This window comes from Neovison vison, chromosome 8 (assembly GCF_020171115.1).
Source record: "Neovison vison isolate M4711 chromosome 8, ASM_NN_V1, whole genome shotgun sequence".
In the NCBI taxonomy this organism is placed as follows: domain Eukaryota; kingdom Metazoa; phylum Chordata; class Mammalia; order Carnivora; family Mustelidae; genus Neogale; species Neogale vison.
Genome location: NC_058098.1, coordinates 35793989 through 35812166, shown reverse-complemented (window position 1 = coordinate 35812166; position 18178 = coordinate 35793989). Strand labels below are relative to the sequence as shown.

The window sequence follows — 18178 nt, the reverse complement described above, 5'->3', positions numbered from 1 at the left end:
CTATGACTCATACATTGACCCCTTAGCAGCTCTGACACATGTAAAGAATACTTATCTACTTTATCTTCTAGCAGCCTCTCTATGGCTTTAATTTTCAACAAGAAATGTATTGTTATAATCGTTCCTCAGAATAACTTCCCTGAGCATCTGGTTATGTCTAGAACTTCTTCTGAGGCTTGAGAAGAGGGTGAGGAACTGCCAACAGTTATTTATTTATTTATTTATTTATTTATTTATTATTAAAAGATTTTATTTATTTATTCGACAGACAGAGATCACAAGCAGGCAGAGAGGCAGGCAGAGAGAGAGGAAGGAAAGCAGGCTCCCTGCTCAGCAGAGAGCCCGATGTGGGACTCGATCCCAGGACCCCGAGATCATGACCTGAGCCAAAGGCAGCGGCTTAACCCACTGAGCCACCCAGGTGCCCCTGCCAACAGTTATTGAGAGTGATGAGTTTGTCATCACTGTTTCCACTAACTTTTCTAGCAAGCCCCCAGAACGGCTTTCAGGGGTTAAATTATCTGGTGGCCGATCAAGGCAACCAGGACAAATTCATCTGTATCAATATTATGGGGTAAAAGAGGAAGGCAGAGGAGGAGATGGAGGTGAGGGAGATGATGGTGGTGATGGTGAAGGTGGTGGAGAAGGTGGAGGTGAGGGCATTGGTGGTGGTGGCAGGTGATGGAGGCAATGCTGGTGACTGGGAAGATGGCAGTGCTAAAGATGGAGATGCTGAAGATATTAGGTAAGAGGAGGTAGAGGAAGTGGAGATGGTAATCGAGCTAATCAAGGTAGTAGTGGCAGTGGTGTTGGTAGGGCTGGTACAGGTACTGGTGGAGATGATGGCAGGGGAAATAGTGACAGAGGCAGTGATGGAAAAAATGGTGATGTCAAAAGAATTGAAAACATGCCTGTACAAAAACTTGCACATGAATGTTCACAGCAGCATAACTCATAATAGCTGAAGAGTGGAAACCATCCAAATGTCCATCAATGGATGAATAGTTAAATAAAATATGGCATCCACACCATGGACATTATTTTGCCATAAAAGGGAATGAAGCTCTATTACATGCTACAACATGGATGGACCTTGAAAACATGCTAAGTAAAAGAAGCCAGACACAAATCCATCACATACTGTATAATTCCATTTATATGAAATGCTCAGGAAGACAAATCTATACACAAACATAAATCAGTGGTTGCCTATGGCTGGAGGAAGTGGGATGGGAGTGACTGCTAATTGGTATGGGGTTTCTTCTGGGGGTATTAGAAATATTCTAAAATTTGATCACACAACTCTGCCAGTATACTAACAACCATTTAAGTGGGTGAATTATATGGTACATCAATAAAGCTGTCAAACAAGTGGAGGCAGCAGTGGTGTGGTTGTGAAGGGTACACTTTTGGTGCTGGGATTGGATTTTGGAGAGAGGAAGGAAGAGTTGATCGATACCTGATAAACCTAAATATAAATATAAATATATATATATAAAATATAAATATAAACTTAAATATAAATATAAACCTACATATAGGGTCAAGCCTGAGTACCACAGATTTTTTTTTCCATAGCTGTTTTCTTCTGTCTTCTGGAAAACTATATTTTCTCCCCTAGCCAACACTGAATCCACACACAGATATTTCTGAATGAAGCCAAGTGTCACCTGCCATTGGAATTGTGTCTAAAAGAGACATCTTTTGTTTTTTCCACACAGTGTTCTTAGCACACAGAACTGGCTTCTCAGGAGCAATGGGAGGGAGTGGCCAGACTTCCTCTTTTCACGTGAATGCAAAATCAGACGGAGTCCATGAAGAAATTAAAGCAGACATCTGGGGTCTATAATTTTTAATAATTTTAAACTAGCTACAAAATGTCAATCACTTCACAAACCGACAGAGGAGACAGGAGGAATTTAATATTACATGCTGTAATGATATTTATCTCACAGTTTATCTATATTTCATTCATTTATATTATTTTTTTAAAGATTTCTTTATCAGCTACTAAATATCTCAGCAATTTGGTGTGCATAGCTCTAGATTAAGCAACAGAGAATTGTACTGATAACAAACCACAGGGGGAAATGGTGATTAGTAAGAGTCAGCCTTATAAAATTTACATCTCCACACGGTTTCACAGCAAGATTGCTTTCTCTGAAACATAGCCTTCAAAAGCAGCAAACAAACCCTATATTACATTCATTTGACATAGTTCAGCCAAACGTCTATTTTGCTGGAAATGATTAAATGGTGAGTGTGTCAAATCCATCTTTTTTTTAAAATTATTTTTTTTAAAAAAAGGATGATCATGATTAGTAAGTCTATATATTGACAGAAAGAAAGTGACACTACTTCAGTTTTGCTGGTAGAACTTAATCTTGACAGTGTCTCAATACTGAGCATGCTTTGTTGTTGTTTTATTGTTTCTGTTGTTGTTGTTGTTATTGTGTGTGTGTGTGTTTTCTCATCAGTATGCTACTGTCATGGAAAGATTTTGTTTAAGTAGGAATCTAAAAATCTATTTAGTTCTCATGCATAAATGCATAAATCACATCACTTTTAGTGCAATGCCTGTAATGTAATTCCACATTGTCTAATCATGAAATCATAAAGACAGATGACAGCCATGAGGAACCAAGGACAGCAAATTTTGGGAGTTTCAGAGCCTGACACCCAAAGAAAGGACAGTGGCAGTAGCTCTGTGGAATGTCACAGTTTTACAAGAAAAATACTGTGTATTGAAAGAATCAACAGCACATTGAGCATTCCTAAATTGTTGTCATTCAGCAAACACCACTGAGGAGAGAAAAGGAAAAATGAAACCCAAGACATCTTAATGTAGGGAGTTAGAGCCACCAAATGACTATTATATATAACCTTTGGAAAGAAAGAGACTCAGAAAGAACAAAAGACACATAATAGTTTGGGGAAGCTGATAATGACACAAGACAACATTCACAATGGGGGTGAACTGATGTGTGTATGTGTGCAGACCTACTAGGTAATACGATGAGAAAAGCCTGAAGGTGCTATCTTGCCCAACAGCATTTGGAAGAGAACACAGGTGGACACATTTAACCACTCCCCAGCATCTTTGTTGCACGTTGGTTGGCCTCATCAATTCTGGTTTTGTTGGAATCAGCCTAGAAAAAAGGGAAGAAAATAGAACTCAGGTTACCTTTGGACAGTCTCTTCTTCCTTCTGGGTCTGTTCAAATGCCCCCTTCTTGAGTGAAGGTATCTTTAAACTTCTGCCAGAATTGACCCTCTCTTCTTCTGTGATCCCAGAAACATTGCTTGTGGTTCTATTTGGACATGGTCCTACATCTCAGTACTCATGACTGTTTCACCCTACCAGAGAGTACCCTTTTGAGGACAGGGTTATATCATTTATCTTTCTGTCCTGGAATGACACCCAGTGATGTCTCTGGAAGGCATTCACATCTGTGGATTGAGTTGAATTACCACCATTTATGCAGTTGGGTTTGAGTCATGGCTAACTTATTACCAGTGTCATGTTGGGTCATTTACATAACATCTTGGGGCCTTGGCTTGCTTGTCTCTTGGCTGGGACAAAAAAGAATCCTGCTAACAAGCACGAATGTCTATTATATCCCATTCATTCAACCTTGACATCAAGATTGATATTAACTATGAGGTGTATATTATTATTAATTCCTTTGTCCAAATGAGGAAACCAGGCAGCATGGAGTCAGAGTCCACCTAGTAATCACAATGTTAATTATTATAGTATTGACGTCTGCTGTGAAAATGAAATGAGTCTGTACGAATAATGTGCTTGGAATATTTTTTTGCAAAGATTAAGTGCTCAATATATTTTAAGTTGCAATTACTGTTATTGAGTGAAAACTCGACTTGTTTTCAGGATGTTTAATAATTTTAAGCTCCATTTCTAAAGACTCACTCCCATGAGTTTGAGAATCGGCTTATTTGTTTACTTACTTACTTACTTGCTTATTTAGTTTTAAGGAGGCTCCATAACCAACTGGGGCTTGAACTCACAAATCCAAGGTCAAGAGCCACATGCCCTACTGACAGAGCCAGCCAGGTGCCACTTACCATTGCACTTTTACCATAATTTTGTGCCTTGACTGATCTCACTCTTTCAGTCACCTTTTTCTGTATATGCAGCATGAAACCCAGAGCTGCTACCAGGATAGGTTTTCAAACCCCAGAAAATGAACTATTCCTAACACCACTGAGAAAGGTATGAGTGAGCAAGCAGAGACAAAGATGAAGATTCTGTGTATGCTGCTGTTTTTGTCTTACCAAGACTTGTAATGGTGTCTGCCCCTCTCTAGCCTGGAAAGAGGAACACGAAGCTGAGAGCCAGGACAGGGAAACTGAACTCCTTTTTTATCCACCTGCATTTGTTAATGATTACTGATTTTGCATTTACTAGGGTGCTTGGTGCTTTCCAATCTCCACCAAGCTGGATATACTTTATTTAGTTTAATTGTGAATTCCTAGCACATTTAGAGTTATCTATATTCAACTAGAAATTTGCCAAGTTAAAATAGAAATATTGCTATATTATTCATTATTCTGAATTATCTGGCAATGGTTTCCTACCATCTGTTTGGATAATCAAAAGTTGACTTTCAAAACAAGTTAAGATAGAGCATAATTTTCCTTGATTGTTTTGATCTATGGATTCATATTTTGGACTCTAGGTTCCTGATTTGGAAAATAAGTATTCTCTCCAATTTTATGTGGTTCTTAAATCTTCCCTCTTTAGCTATAAAGTCTATCAGAAATAAGGATACTTTGGTGCAAAGGAAAATTCTAGGCTCAGACCAATGTGAAATGTTTCTGCAGATTTAATTATGCTATTTTTCCAGGCTGAATACTAAGGAAAGTTCAAATGGGAAGAAACCATTAATTTAAAAATGGATGGCACATTTAGAAATGAGAATTCTAGAAACTTTTGCATTAAGAATACACTGGTGAGCATTCACCTGGTGGCGGAAGGGGATATTTTGAAGTAGAGCATGAGATTATTCTCTGGACATCGTCAAAGGATGTAAAACAGACCTATGTCCACTGAAGATCTGTGATTTCCACCTAAATTTTCTCTGAAGCATATAAAAATTCAAGCCCATATACCTTATGCAATAGGCACTGCATCTTTATTATGTAACAGAAATCGCATCTTTTAGGAAAGAATCCTGAGGTAAGCTCCTTTTAGATGTCTCCCTGGTATTTGGAGAATGCCTCTGTGTTCATTCTTTTTATATGCTTTAGGACTGTATTTATGGAATATGCCCCACCCCAGTTTCCATATTTCTATTTGGAGAATCTTAAGCTCATTGGCATACCCGAGATATGCCACATGATTTGCCCTTGTGAGAAAGCAAGGATGATCCCCACAGAGCTACTAAGAGAGTTAGAAGGAGATCATTAGCCCATCCTTCTGAACACTCTGGAAGTCTCAACTTCAGACCATGGCAGTTAGCTTTTAGGCCCCTGCTCAGAATTCCAGAAGTGGCTGCTTGTTACCCTACATAGTAGCCCCATTCTCATCTGAGGTTTGAATTGTTCCCTTATTATCTTTCAGATGAAGAAATCAGGTCATGAAGCTGGTAAGCAGGAGGAAATGCCACTGGAACTGAAGACCTTAGTTTTCAGATGCTGGGTTTCCTCATTGATAGAATTGAAAGGAAGGCTAAATCTTCAGCCTCACTGTATTTCAACATGTATGTGGCATCTACACTGACAACTCTAAAATTGAAGTTTGAACATGACTATTTCCTGAACAACATAAAGCAGCTAATACAACTTTCCCCATTTTATTTTTTTGAAATTATACCATTTCAACCTTAGAAGACTGTACCTATGTATACCTTAAAGCAGAAAGCAAGACTTTTAAATAGACAAAGTAATTTCTGGACAGTCCATGGGGATGTATTAAAAATTACATTGTTTTGGACTTACAAAACTTTACTATCAATCCAAGTGATGAGAGAGGACGATGATTGATGAGGTAGGTTGAAGATTATTGTCGGGGGCCATGAGAGAATATGGGAGAAACATCAGAACATTTGCTTTCTTTGGTTTTGTTTTTTAATTTTTTAGTCATTTATTTATTTTAGAGAGAGAGAGACAGAGAGCATGAGCAGGGGAAGGGACAGAGAGAGAGAATCCCAAGCAGCCTCTGCATGGAGCATGGCATCTGATGAGGGCTCAATCCCACAACCCTGAGACGATGGCCTGAGCTGAAACCAAGAGTTGGATACTCAACAGACTGAGCCATCCAGGTGCCCCAAGATTCTTTTTATTCTTAGACTGTAAGCCTAATTTACTGTTAGAGATGATCACTGTTTCCTATTATCACAAGTGAGAACCTACGTGAGAATTTTGAAATCTATTAAAAACTGGGCAGCTCATAGGACATGTATCATTTGTGCCAATGCTGGGTTGAAACTGACTCTATCCAATCATGTTCAGATTCTGATTTTGGAGCTACGACAAAGGCTAGTTATTCAAAGGCAACTAGACCCCTCTCTCACTTCTTAAACAATTCAGCACTTCAAGAATGACACAAACCATAATGGCTATTCCCAAACCACTTGCCTGACTTCCAATTACACATCATAGCTGCATACGTTTTTGCCCTTGTCATAAATTGGGCCCCTCTAAAAGTTCTCTTCCCCAGAGAAGAGAAGTAGAAACGCGAAGTGGCAGAATTAAGATGCCACTTGCCTTTCCAGGAACACTTTTTTGTGCTGAAAGTCCTACTCTATCAATAAAGATTTGACCCCTCTCTCTTAGTAAAAGTACTCCTTCTGGAACTCTAATTGAGTTAGAGGTACATTATCTCCCTACATCTGTGAGTAAATTGGGTTCATTGACAGAAAGTGAGTACTTCTTGTTTTTTCAGATCATTTTCCTGATGGAAGATGGTTCTCTCATTGTTTCTTAGCTCATTTTTCTGGGCCGTAATGGGTTAGGTCAGCTTGTGTTGGCTCCAGCACTTTTTGAAACTCTCAATACTGTCCTACAATCTATTGATTTGTGCAGCTTTAAAAGCTTTAGCATATCAAAGGCTCTTAACAATGATATGTGTGTCATGACTTGTAAAAGTAAGCAAAGCACAAGCTTTCTGCCGGCAAACACTGACATTTGTGTAACTCCGTATCGATCAGGCAAAATATTATGCGATCAGATATTTTTAATAGGGAGCACATGGAACACAATAGGGTAAAGCGTTTCCTTTATGTTTGCTCTTTCTGTTTTCAACTCAGTGGAGCATTCTTGGGTACCAAGAAACCCAATGTTTGCCCTTGGGATTCAAAGCATCCTTCTCTGCTTACTAAAGTGGAATGAATTGTTAAAAAAGAAACTCAGGGTTTTAGGCTCAAAACTTCAGTATCTCCCAGGGCATAAACTCATACAATGTAAGATTAGCCAACTAGAATTGATTATAGATGCATAATTACCAATAAAGCTATAATGTATCTATTTCTTCCTGTTGGCATTTTGACATCTTAGATTATAAGCAATATTCAGGACTCTACTGATTGGGGAGGTGCCAGAATACAAGATCATAGCAAGTATGTCAGATTTGTATAATGTGGAATATCGGGTTTTGGTGTCCCAAATCTTTTTATAAAGGCTATCCAGTGTTTCTTTCGGTTCCCTTCCAGTCTCAAGCCCCTGAACCCACCCCTTCCCATTCTGTCCTCTTCACTTTTCCTTATGCCTCTTGTTGACACCAGGGGGTTTTGTCTTCGAGCCACATCTGGTGTCCTTGTGTGAACTCAACTTCATTAGACTACGCTTTCTATTTTGAGATCTGGACATGTGAACTGTTGAACTGGAAATGGAATCTGGGCCTTTTTGAACTATCATTAAAGCGCTGGCATTTATAAAATCAAAGCTTATATTCATCTTCTGGTTAAACTAAAATAAGTATTCTTTCCCTTATTTCCTGATTCTATTCCTACATCATCTCTTGACAAGCTCCTAACCGATCTTCAAGACTGGATTTGATTTTTTTTGGAGATTTTCCCATTGCTTAACTCTTGAAATCTTTCCTCCTCTAACCCTACTTGGCATTTTATGTGTGGCTCTCTTGGCAAATTATCTTTCGTGTGATAGTAAATTCAGCTGGAGGCTCACTGCCTCCTGTAGGCTGTGAGTTTTTTAGCAGTGGGGATGATGTCTTTCTCATCTTCATATCCTTTGGAGCCTAGCACAAGTCCCGAAAAAGAGGTGCCTCTGAAGAAAACCTGCTAGATTAAATTCTACCTTCTTACGTACTTATATGTTGTGAATTTTTGTCTAAAAAAATAATGGGGGAAATTTCCACCTATCAGGATGCCTGAATCCCATGTCACAGTTTGAGGGACTTACTATGCTGTTTATCCCAGTGGTATTTCAGAAGAAGTAAGGAACAATGGAAGCTTACTGACTGCCACAAGCTTACCTTCTCCATGATCCTGTCGATCTGGCGATTCTGTGTATCGATCTCATTGCCCATGTCCAGGGCCATGTGACGGAGGTTTCCAATGATACCGCTCACCTGCTCCAGATTCTCATCCATTTCATTTTCTCGGGCATCATTTGTTACCCTGGTAGTCAAAATGCAATTTTTTAGCAGATAGAAAATGTGAAAAAATTCAAATACTATGGACCCAAAGCTCAAGGAAACTATGGAGACTCGTAGGTATCAATCCCATGCACCTTTAATTTCTGTTCAAAATGAGTACATTTTGGCTTTTATACATTAGAAAATAATTTTTATTTATTTAATCATTTATTTAGTAGGCTCCAACACAGTGCTTGAAGTCATGACCCTAACATCAAGACCTGAACTGAGATCAAGTCAAACCCTTAACTGACTGAGCCAACCAGGTGCCCCTAGAATATAATTTTAATATCTATCTATCCATTTATTTATTTATTTATTTTTGGTAGGCAGTGAAGCAAAATTTACCGAGAGATAGCAAAATAATAGTACAGAGTTCCCAGGGAGGAATGGGACCTAAAGGGGTTTGCCCTTGGAAAATAACTTTTAAATATCATTTCTGAACCCTTGACTTTCTATTTTTAAAGAAGGCGTATTAAATAGATTAATTTATCTATTTCTCTCACTTGCACCAGCATGTCATTTCCTCTCTGTGATCATATGCTTATCCCAATTTTCATTTTTTAAGAAAAAAATTATTTTAGTTGAGAGAATTGGGTCAGAGAATGAAGATGGAACTACTTAGAAACTGTATTTTTCTTTCTGAAATGTCAACCAAAGTCTCCAAGAGTTAAATTGAGAATAAAAGAAAAGGCTTGTTGTGTTAAGTCAGAGAATTTCTCTGCTCATCTTCTTTCCCATTTGAGACCAAAATCACTGGGAAGAGTAAGAATAATTACAGTCTGCCCCTTAATCCTGCTTGCTCCCAAGAAACTCAAATGGAGCTATTTATTCAAGATGATTTCTTCTTGCTCCAATTTCATTGCAGTGGGGGTGGGTTGGTGGCATTGTGAATAGGTGATTTTGTAGGAAAAAAAATGTGACGAAAGATTATTTTTCCAGTTTGGCAAGGAAGGGGTGGGCTCTCGAAGTGCCTTACCACCTCGCCATTTTTTTCACAGCTCAGCTTAAAAGTTAAGAAGGTAGTGACTCTTTATTGCAAATAGTAAGTATTCATTCTAGGATGTTCTGGCTAAGTGACATTTCCCACTGCAGATGGTGATAGGCTAAAAATGTTCAGAGGGGTTAAATCCCATCCCCCATGGTAACTCCCAGTGTAGACTGGCCCACAAAGGTTTTAAAGCAGCCTAAACCAGGAGAAATTAAACGGGAACTTCCTAGCTTTCTTACCTACAAAAGCAGCTTATTTAAATGACTATCAACAGCTAAGACATACTTCTGGTTCCATGATTCTCAATGCTGATTATATATTAGAATCACCTGAGAAGCTTAAAGAGCCCAGATGCTTGGGTCTCACTTTTTTTTTTTTTTAAGATTTTATTTTTTATTTACGAGAGGGAGAGAGAGAGAGCAAGCGAGCACGTGAGTGGGAGGAGGAACAGAGGGAGAGGGAGAAGCAGACTCCCTACTGAGCAGGGAGCCCAATGCGGGATTGGGGGGCATGCTAGAACCCCTGGATCCCAGGATTATGACCTGAGCCAAAGGCAGACATTTAATTGACCGAGCCACCCAGGTGCCCCTCAGTACTGATGTTTTTTAAAAACAGCCTCAGGTCATTCTAATGTGCATCCAGGATTGAGAACCCTTGGTCTAGTTTCCCTGGGAGCAGATAGAAACAAGAATAGAATTGTCATCTGTGAGACTTTATGTAGCTATCTGGACTTAATACCTAAGTGACCATGATCTGTCACTTGAATCTGGCTTTTTGGCTAGTAACATCAGCTACAATGGCCCAGGCATAGATAGATATACATCTCTGTACTACTCAAGCCACTAGGCACCCTAATCACTGCGGAGTCAAAGTAGAAGCCTCGAAAAAAAGAGGTTTTTTACATTTTCTTTTCTTTTTAACAGGAATATTTATCATTATTTCCTCTGTTTTCTAGTTTCCCGAAAGCTGATTTTTAGATAGGCAGATTTGTGTAATTTGAGATTTTTAAATAGGTCCTTAAGTTGGGTTTTGCTTCCAGGTCCCACAGGAAATCAGAAGTCAGGGATGCTTGTTATTCTGTATTTGTCTTCGCAAGTCCGTTCTCTGACCTGTTTTGCTCTCTGCCAAGAGATGCTGACCTCTCTCAACTGCATCACCCAGATTCTCTTAATGCTCAGGCTTCCAGTAGGCTTTGGCAGATGTCCAGTGACATATTGGGGGGCAAGAGGAAAGAGGAATGGGGGCATTTATTTCCCTTTCTCATTTCCTGCTATTTTGCAACAGCTGCATTTCTCTGTAGTGGTAACTACTGTTGGGTTCTGATAACAGAAACTTCAAGAGTTTTCCTGCTATTGCTAGTCCACAAATGCTTTACCGTCGCTTGTTATCAACCTGGCCCACACCTCTGTAAACAATGTCTTTAATAAGTTCTGTTCAATTCCATCTGTGGAACGAGACACCTGTTTACTGCCACATCGATGCCGGTCACGGTCATGTGACTCCCTTTGTCTGATGAAACTGGCAAACCCGACAAGGCTTGATAAGTGCTTGTACGTTGGAGCCTGCCCCTTTGGAATGCTGCCACCAACATGGAAGAAGCCAGGGTTCTGCTGGAGGAACCACACGGGGGAGAGTGGAGGCGCCCTGCCCTAGCCAACCCTGAGACGAGTGCCTGAGACCATCTAGTGCCATCGTGCATCCACCTGCATGAAATGAGGGAGCCCAGGAGGAGCTCGTGGCAGAACTGCCCATCCAACATACACATTCATAAGTCACCACTAAAATGGTTGTTGTTTTAAGAACCACCCAGCTAGGGGTGATTTGATACTTAACCATGGACAACGGCTATAGAGCTGGCTGCATGCGGCTCACCTCCGAATGAAGCCACCACTGATGGCCATCTGCTCCCGTTCATCCACCACACGAGCAGGCTGGCTGGCCACCACACCGTCCTGATTGTTGCCCCAGGCTTTTTTGTAAGCATCACTTGATTTAAGCCTATGCAAAAAAGAGGGTGAGTGACAAGGCAAGGGAGTGGAGCATCAAGCTCACAACAATGGTCACCTCTTCAAGCGAAGAACCGAACCAAGCAAATGGGTTTTAATTCGAGGCATCAGAGAATACCGATATATCATGATCTGGACCCAAACAGTTGGCCACCACCATGCCTCAGCTACTTAGCATTTCATTTCCAATCGAGCCAATTGCAATTGTCAAGACTGCAACCTTTGCCCAAAGGTTGTTCTTGTTTTGGTCTGTTTTTGCAGTTTAGTTGGATTTAAGACAAGGATTAAGGTAGCTGGAGGACATTCAGTTCTATTTCAGTGACATGGTTATATTTTGAGACACAAAACACACAGAAAAACATACTGGCAGACAGACACATAACAAGACTGCCAAGTAGAGTGTGTACATCACACCACAGCAACACACTGTTACCAAGAAAAACATACTCGACCAAGTTTTGACACACCATCATGCAAAGATTCCCTGTTTTAATTCTTTCCCCAACGCATGTGTGGAACTAACTCTTCCAACTCTGCATGAAGGACATAAAGGATTGGTGGTTGGCCAAGGGTGGTGGTCTTTGAGTTGCCTCGAGAGTGATTTGAATTAGATAATATATCGGTACTTCCAAACAGTCACCATACATCTAGTTGATGTACAAACCTTTGTCCACAGAGACAAAAAGTAAAAGAGGCATAGTGAAATGAATGCAGGAAAATAGAAGAGAGAACAAGCCATCTAGCACCAGAAAAGGAAATCCCTCTACGTCTTCTTCATGCACCAGCTACAGGCATGAGTAGAAAGTGAAGCATTCTCATTTAAGCCAAACTACTCCAGAAGTTGGCCATTCTCGAGAAAGGCACTAGCAGGACAGTAATAGCCTTCATGTGGGTTTGAAACGCAGTTCAATAGCTTCTTTGTCAGGCTGGGGGACGGGGTGGGAGTGTTTACCAACTCCTATTTCAAGCTATCCTGGGATGTGGCAGGGGAGAGTGGTCTGGAACTGCTGTGGTCTCCACGGGCCATATTTCACTGAGCTGCCTTGGAGACAAACTTAAAATCCAGGCATACCTGTTGTGCCCAATAGAAACATGTGCAGCATATTTTGGTGGGTGTGTTGTAATTTAAGGCAATCAAAGATGTTTTTAGGTTCTTTGCATAGTAGAAACCACATGCTTTTCAGTCCAAAAACAAGAGAACTTCCTGTGGTCCCATTTTCCTATTTTCTCTTATAAGACACCAGAATTTATGCCCACCCCCCTTTTTTTTTCTTACACTGGAGGATCACAGCCATCTATTATAAACTGGCTCTAATACTAATATTTGCAGATTGGGGACCAAGTAACCCTGGAATAAGCCGGAAAATTGTACAAATGGAATTTCAGCAACTCCCACAATCTAGTGTATTATGCCATAGCCCTTGGAGCTGTCAGAAGTGACTCTGCTAAAGAGCCACAGGGCCACTCCGTGGGACAGGATCCAAAAACCAATTTAATAGAGCTGAGAGTCTGGCTTTGTTTTCTTTCCGACTCCCCATTCCCTCCCTTCTCACATTACAAGAAGTTATATGGACCTCGTGAGGTTTTCTGCTATGTAAGATATCTGGTATACCATCTTTGGCAAAGTCAAGGGGGTGGGAAAGTTTGCGTTTCTGAAAGAAGGCGAATCACTGCACCCACAATGCTGCACATAGACTCACAGAACTGCCGTACATCTACCATAGTCCTTTGAAACATGCCGAGACAGGGCGAAGCCCTCACAGAGTCTGGGGCACCACCAGCCACTGCATTGTGACACATGGTTTTTAAAGCATTATTTACACACAATAGGGAACACTTCACTCAAGCTTTGAAGCTCAGTTAGGGTCTCTTGTGCCAACTACTATGTGGAATGCATAGGGGCCATGATTTCATCTGAACTTTAGAATTCATCCTGGGGCGGGGCCTGCCTCCATGCTTTCTCCACACAGTAGATGAATGGGGAAATCGTGTCTGTGGGAATTCATCACAAGACAGGTGGAAATCTCACCTGGGGGGCAAGCGGCCACGGAAAAGGATATACAGTTAAGTCTTGACTAACTGGAATGCGTAGCCATGAGTCGTTTTGGTGAATGGCACAACTTTCTTAATTAACAGTGGGCCATGGAAGAAAATTAGGTATCAGGGGTGATTGCTGAACATCTGTTAGATTCTCAAGACACTTTCTTGCCTTAGAGTCTTTGGGTAGTGAACATGACCGAATTTTTCCTTGGTTATGGTTTCACTTGATGTGCCTGATGGCCCTTCCTCTGAGGATCAACCCTTATTGTTTGGTCCCCGTAGGTGTGGAAGTTACAGGATGTAGTGATAGAAAGAGAACTGCCTAGATTGCCCTTCAAGAGAAACCATTTTAAGTCCCCGAAATGATCCCCCAGCCATTTGTTCAACTGTCTCTTTTTACTAACAGTGGAAGGAAGCAAACGTATAAATACATTTGAGAGTTCCAGTCAGCTGGATTCCAGTTAATCAGGCTTTACTGTAGATCATTCTTTTAAAACAGTTTTAAATTTATTTGTACATCGAGCCCCTCCCCCTCCTAAACAGGAAGTGGGATATTTTAAATCAGCCTCAAAGTTTAAAGGATGTGAACGGTCGTATAATCAGCTAGAAATGACATCAGTTGCTGTTCTAAAAGCTAGGATCAGGAGAGCTTTTAGGAAAAAGGCTTCTGTTCAAAGGGAAGTGGGAGGGGTGAGGGAGGCTGGGTAACGGGTTTAATTTTCCAAATGCATGTTGGACAATCCACTCATGCATTTTTTTTTTTCCACTGCTAGTCAAATAAGACTATCTTTCAGAACCCTCATTTTCAGGTTCCTTCTGTTGTAAACCTTTATAACCACATGTCACATTTCTGCTACATTCCAAAAAAGCGTTGCAGAACCTTGAGAACAGTTGAATGTTTTGTGATGTTCGTGCATGCAAAATCTACACATTTCAACATTTTGGTCAGTGTACAGGTAGATCGTCCAAGAGGAAGAATTTCAGAGGGATGGGTCCAATTTGAGTAAGGCTTGAGCACCTCTTGCTGAAGGGCTCACGGCCTCTGTGCTGGGTGCAGCTGGGGCATCTACAGTCTAATCGCTGGGCAGATTTGGCAACAGGTGGGGCAATCTCTGTCACACTCTCTGTCTTATGGATGCTCGCTTACGCCAAATTACCTGTCTCTTTTGCTTCTGGAAAAACCCAATCTTGAACTACGTGTTTCTCAACTTCCAAACTTACCCCCACAATCTTTTCTAGCTCTGCAATTTTGGCTTTTGGGGTGGTAGGAAAATAAAATTTCCTGGGTGCCTCTTTCTTGAGGCTCATCTCTGTCTCAAGGTACACTTTCTGGAAAATGTTGAAACGTTCGTCAATAAAAGTTGCTGACAGTGAAGCTTTCACTGTAGTATGCCTGATTTTTAATGCATCAACAGTAACTCCCACTAATATCATCTATGCTATGAGATGAATGCATTGGATACGGTATTGATCTGTTGTTCTGCATGCCACATACTCATCCTGCCTTTGTGCTTGGCAGGAATGAGCTTATCAAGGCTTGGAGATGGGCCTTGGGAAACCAAAGCTTCAGGCAGGCAGGCAGCACCTACTTGTTACAGGGACACACACAAAGCCCGCAGAATTTTCCTAGGTCCGTCAAATTCTTTTCTGCTTCTTTCATGTCCTTATTGATTTGGTCCATCCCTTCCTCAATGCGTTCCAGTTGTTCTGATTAAACACAAGTATTTTATCCCCACAGAATGAAGCAGATGGAAAAGGACAAAGAAAAAAAAGACAAAACTTCAGACATTCACTTTGACATTAAAAAAGAAAAAAATCAAAAGAAAGAAGAAAAGAAAGAAAACTGGACGCCACAGATTAGAGCTGGTACCCAGTACCTACTTGTTACAAGGACATATGAAAAGGCCACAGCATTTCCCTAAATCTTTTAAATTTTTCTCGGCCTCCTTCATGTCTTGGTTGATATGGTTCATGCCTTCTTCGACACGATCGAGTTGTTCTGGTTAGGACAAAGGGATGACAGTGTGGAATGAATTTTTTGGGGGTTTCCAACAGAACATGAGAAATGACTATGTGGAGCAGAATTTGAAAGAGAAAGATTTTCCAATGCATGGTCCCAGAGGATGCATTGCTGGAACCTGCTGCCGCCCTACCAGGCACAGGTAGAAGGAAATGAACAAAAACAATGCTTGAAATAGTTTGTAATTCAGACATGATGGGATGGGGTACGTGGGTCTGTTGGATTCTGAGTGTCCAGGAAAGCAACACAACCTATTCACTTATTCAGACACCAGCGAAACCCAAGAGAAAGAAAAACATGGTGTTAATGTTTTAGGAATTCAAGATGTCATGATACTAGAGAAGGTACCTGCTTCAACTTTAAATATCTCTATCTTTTGGTATTAAGTATCCTCCACCAGGTAAGGGTAGTAAATAGAGTCAATCTTCTTTGGGGAAAATAACAATTAAGGTGATAATTAGCAATGGGTACCAGATCTTTTTTTTTTTTTCTCTAGTGGTGGGCTGTTCCCTAGCCCAGGGACAGTTCTTGATTTTGAATCCTTAACTCATAGACACTGCTTAAAAAAAAAAAAAAAAGAAAAAAAAAAAAAGGCAACATCAGCAGAGTCATGTTACAAGCACTGGGACATTTAAATTCCTCTCTTTATCCTATGATTTAATTGTTATGAAAGTTCTGGAAGGCATTTCACTTCTCTGCTCTCTGATTTCCCAGGCTCTACAGTGGAGGAGGGGGGCGTGTTAGATTCCAACCCCAGGCAGACAGCAGGGAGAACAAACACATGGGTGTCTGGAGGAGGGGTGACAGGCTGGAACACAGAACAGTTACCGAGTCATCTCTTCCAGCAAAGCAGACCTGAGTGCATCTGAGACGTAGATCAATAGCCATAAAACCAGCTCATGCTTCTACGTTGCCACGGTTACGTTCACTAACTTGATTAATTTTTCAAAAGTTATGGCACCACATTGAGTAAATTACAAGTTCAATGAAGGGGTTTTTAGAATAGCTTTTAAGACCCTTAAAGGAAAGCAGCAATGTGATGTGTTGGCTGTCAAGTTACAGAACCTAATTACACTTCCATCCCTCTTTTCATCTACATTTCTATGCACACCTGCCTGTGCCTCTGGGAATAAAGTCTTGATTGGAATAAAACTGATAAATCTATTTCCAGTCTAAGGGCAGACATAAGCACTTAGAAGAATTTCACATTAAATTGTCCAGTGGAAATTATCATTACAAACTAAGATAGGTTCCTTATTGACCCAAACTGGAGAGACTGTCCATTTGGAAAACAAGAACCCACTGTGTTTCTCTCTAATGGGGCTAAAGAATAGAATCCAGTTTAGAGAATCTGCTACCGGTGCTGTGCCCTTCAAATAATGGATGAAGGCAAGATTTAAGTGTCTCTCCAGCATTGGATAGCTGGGGAGAAAAACAGTGTTGTGCCGGTGAACTTCTGCTGGGTAAGCATGGGTCTAGTAATGTCTTTAAGAAAATCTTTAAAAGGACAAAATAAAATAAAATAGAAAGGATGGCAAGTCTTTACATTCCAGAAGATTTTGTGTCTTTATGAAGACTTCTTTCCAGTTCCCTTTAAAGAATGTAATAAATTAGCCTGCAGATAAAATTAACTATTGACTAGGGGGACTGATAGAGAGAGAAAAAGCTCAACATCGTCAAAAGGAAGAACCATGTTAAGTACAGACCGAAATCCCAATGGAATAATTGCTAATAGCTTCCTGGAGTGCGGGGTGGAGATGGAATTGAAGGAGCATCTGGACTCAGGGAAAACATGCTGCACTCCACTAATGACCGCTGAAATACACAGAATATGGCATGGGGGTACATATTCAGGCCTTTGTCCTTTCTGGGGAATTTTTCTGACAACATTTCAGGAGCACCACCTACTGTAGGCCCAGGGATTAGGAGGTAATAAAAATAAAATAAAAAATGTAAATTGATCCACAAGTGCTGTGTTTCTGAACCAGTGAATTCAAATTAAAATATAAAAACAAACAAGCTGGTTGCAGTCGGAATTTCTGTGAACTGGGTTCTATCACAGGTTGACAGACTATTAGGCAAAGGTCATAGCTAAGAGAGGGATGCTGAAGCTCTTTCAGAAAACAATTCTATAGCTACCAATATTGGTTGAATTTATCACTTCAACACAATTATGAGCCAAGCCCTTAATATAAAAACTATTGTGGTGCCATTTTGTCATTGGTATTCTCACTATTCATCTTTAGAGGATACCGTATTAGGTTTGTGGGTGTTTGGTACATGGAGACTTCATGGCTTTTCAATGGAATTCTGTGAGGACATCTCTCAGGAAATGCTTGAAAATAACCAATATCTTCATTCCATCCTGGTGTGACCAGCAGCATCTCACCGGCTGATGCAATGTACTGCCCATAGTTGACTGCTCCTTACCTCTCTAGGGTGGTTTCTGGCTGTTTTCTGTCTATTCTTGGAGACTCAGGAGGACAATAATATTTTGAGTTAGGA

At 40.5% G+C, this 18178-nt stretch overlaps 1 protein-coding gene across 3 annotated transcripts in view; it reads right to left on the bottom strand.

The window, feature by feature from the left end:
- Positions 1–1837: 1837 nt before the first annotated feature.
- SNAP25 (synaptosome associated protein 25) overlaps positions 1838–18178 on the bottom strand; it is an 85332-nt gene continuing 68991 nt past the window's right edge. For 2 of the 3 annotated variants that reach the window (XM_044263448.1, XM_044263446.1), the window contains 4 exons: positions 15243–15360; positions 11480–11605; positions 8455–8599; positions 1838–3149 (listed from right to left, as the gene is read on the bottom strand). In XM_044263448.1, coding sequence (XP_044119383.1) covers positions 3081–3149; positions 8455–8599; positions 11480–11605; positions 15243–15360 — 458 coding nt within the window. In that variant the 3' untranslated portion in view covers positions 1838–3080. Of the gene's footprint in view, positions 3150–8454; positions 8600–11479; positions 11606–15242; positions 15361–15534; positions 15653–18178 lie in introns of all 3 variants that reach the window. The other variant, XM_044263447.1, reaches the window with a different exon arrangement.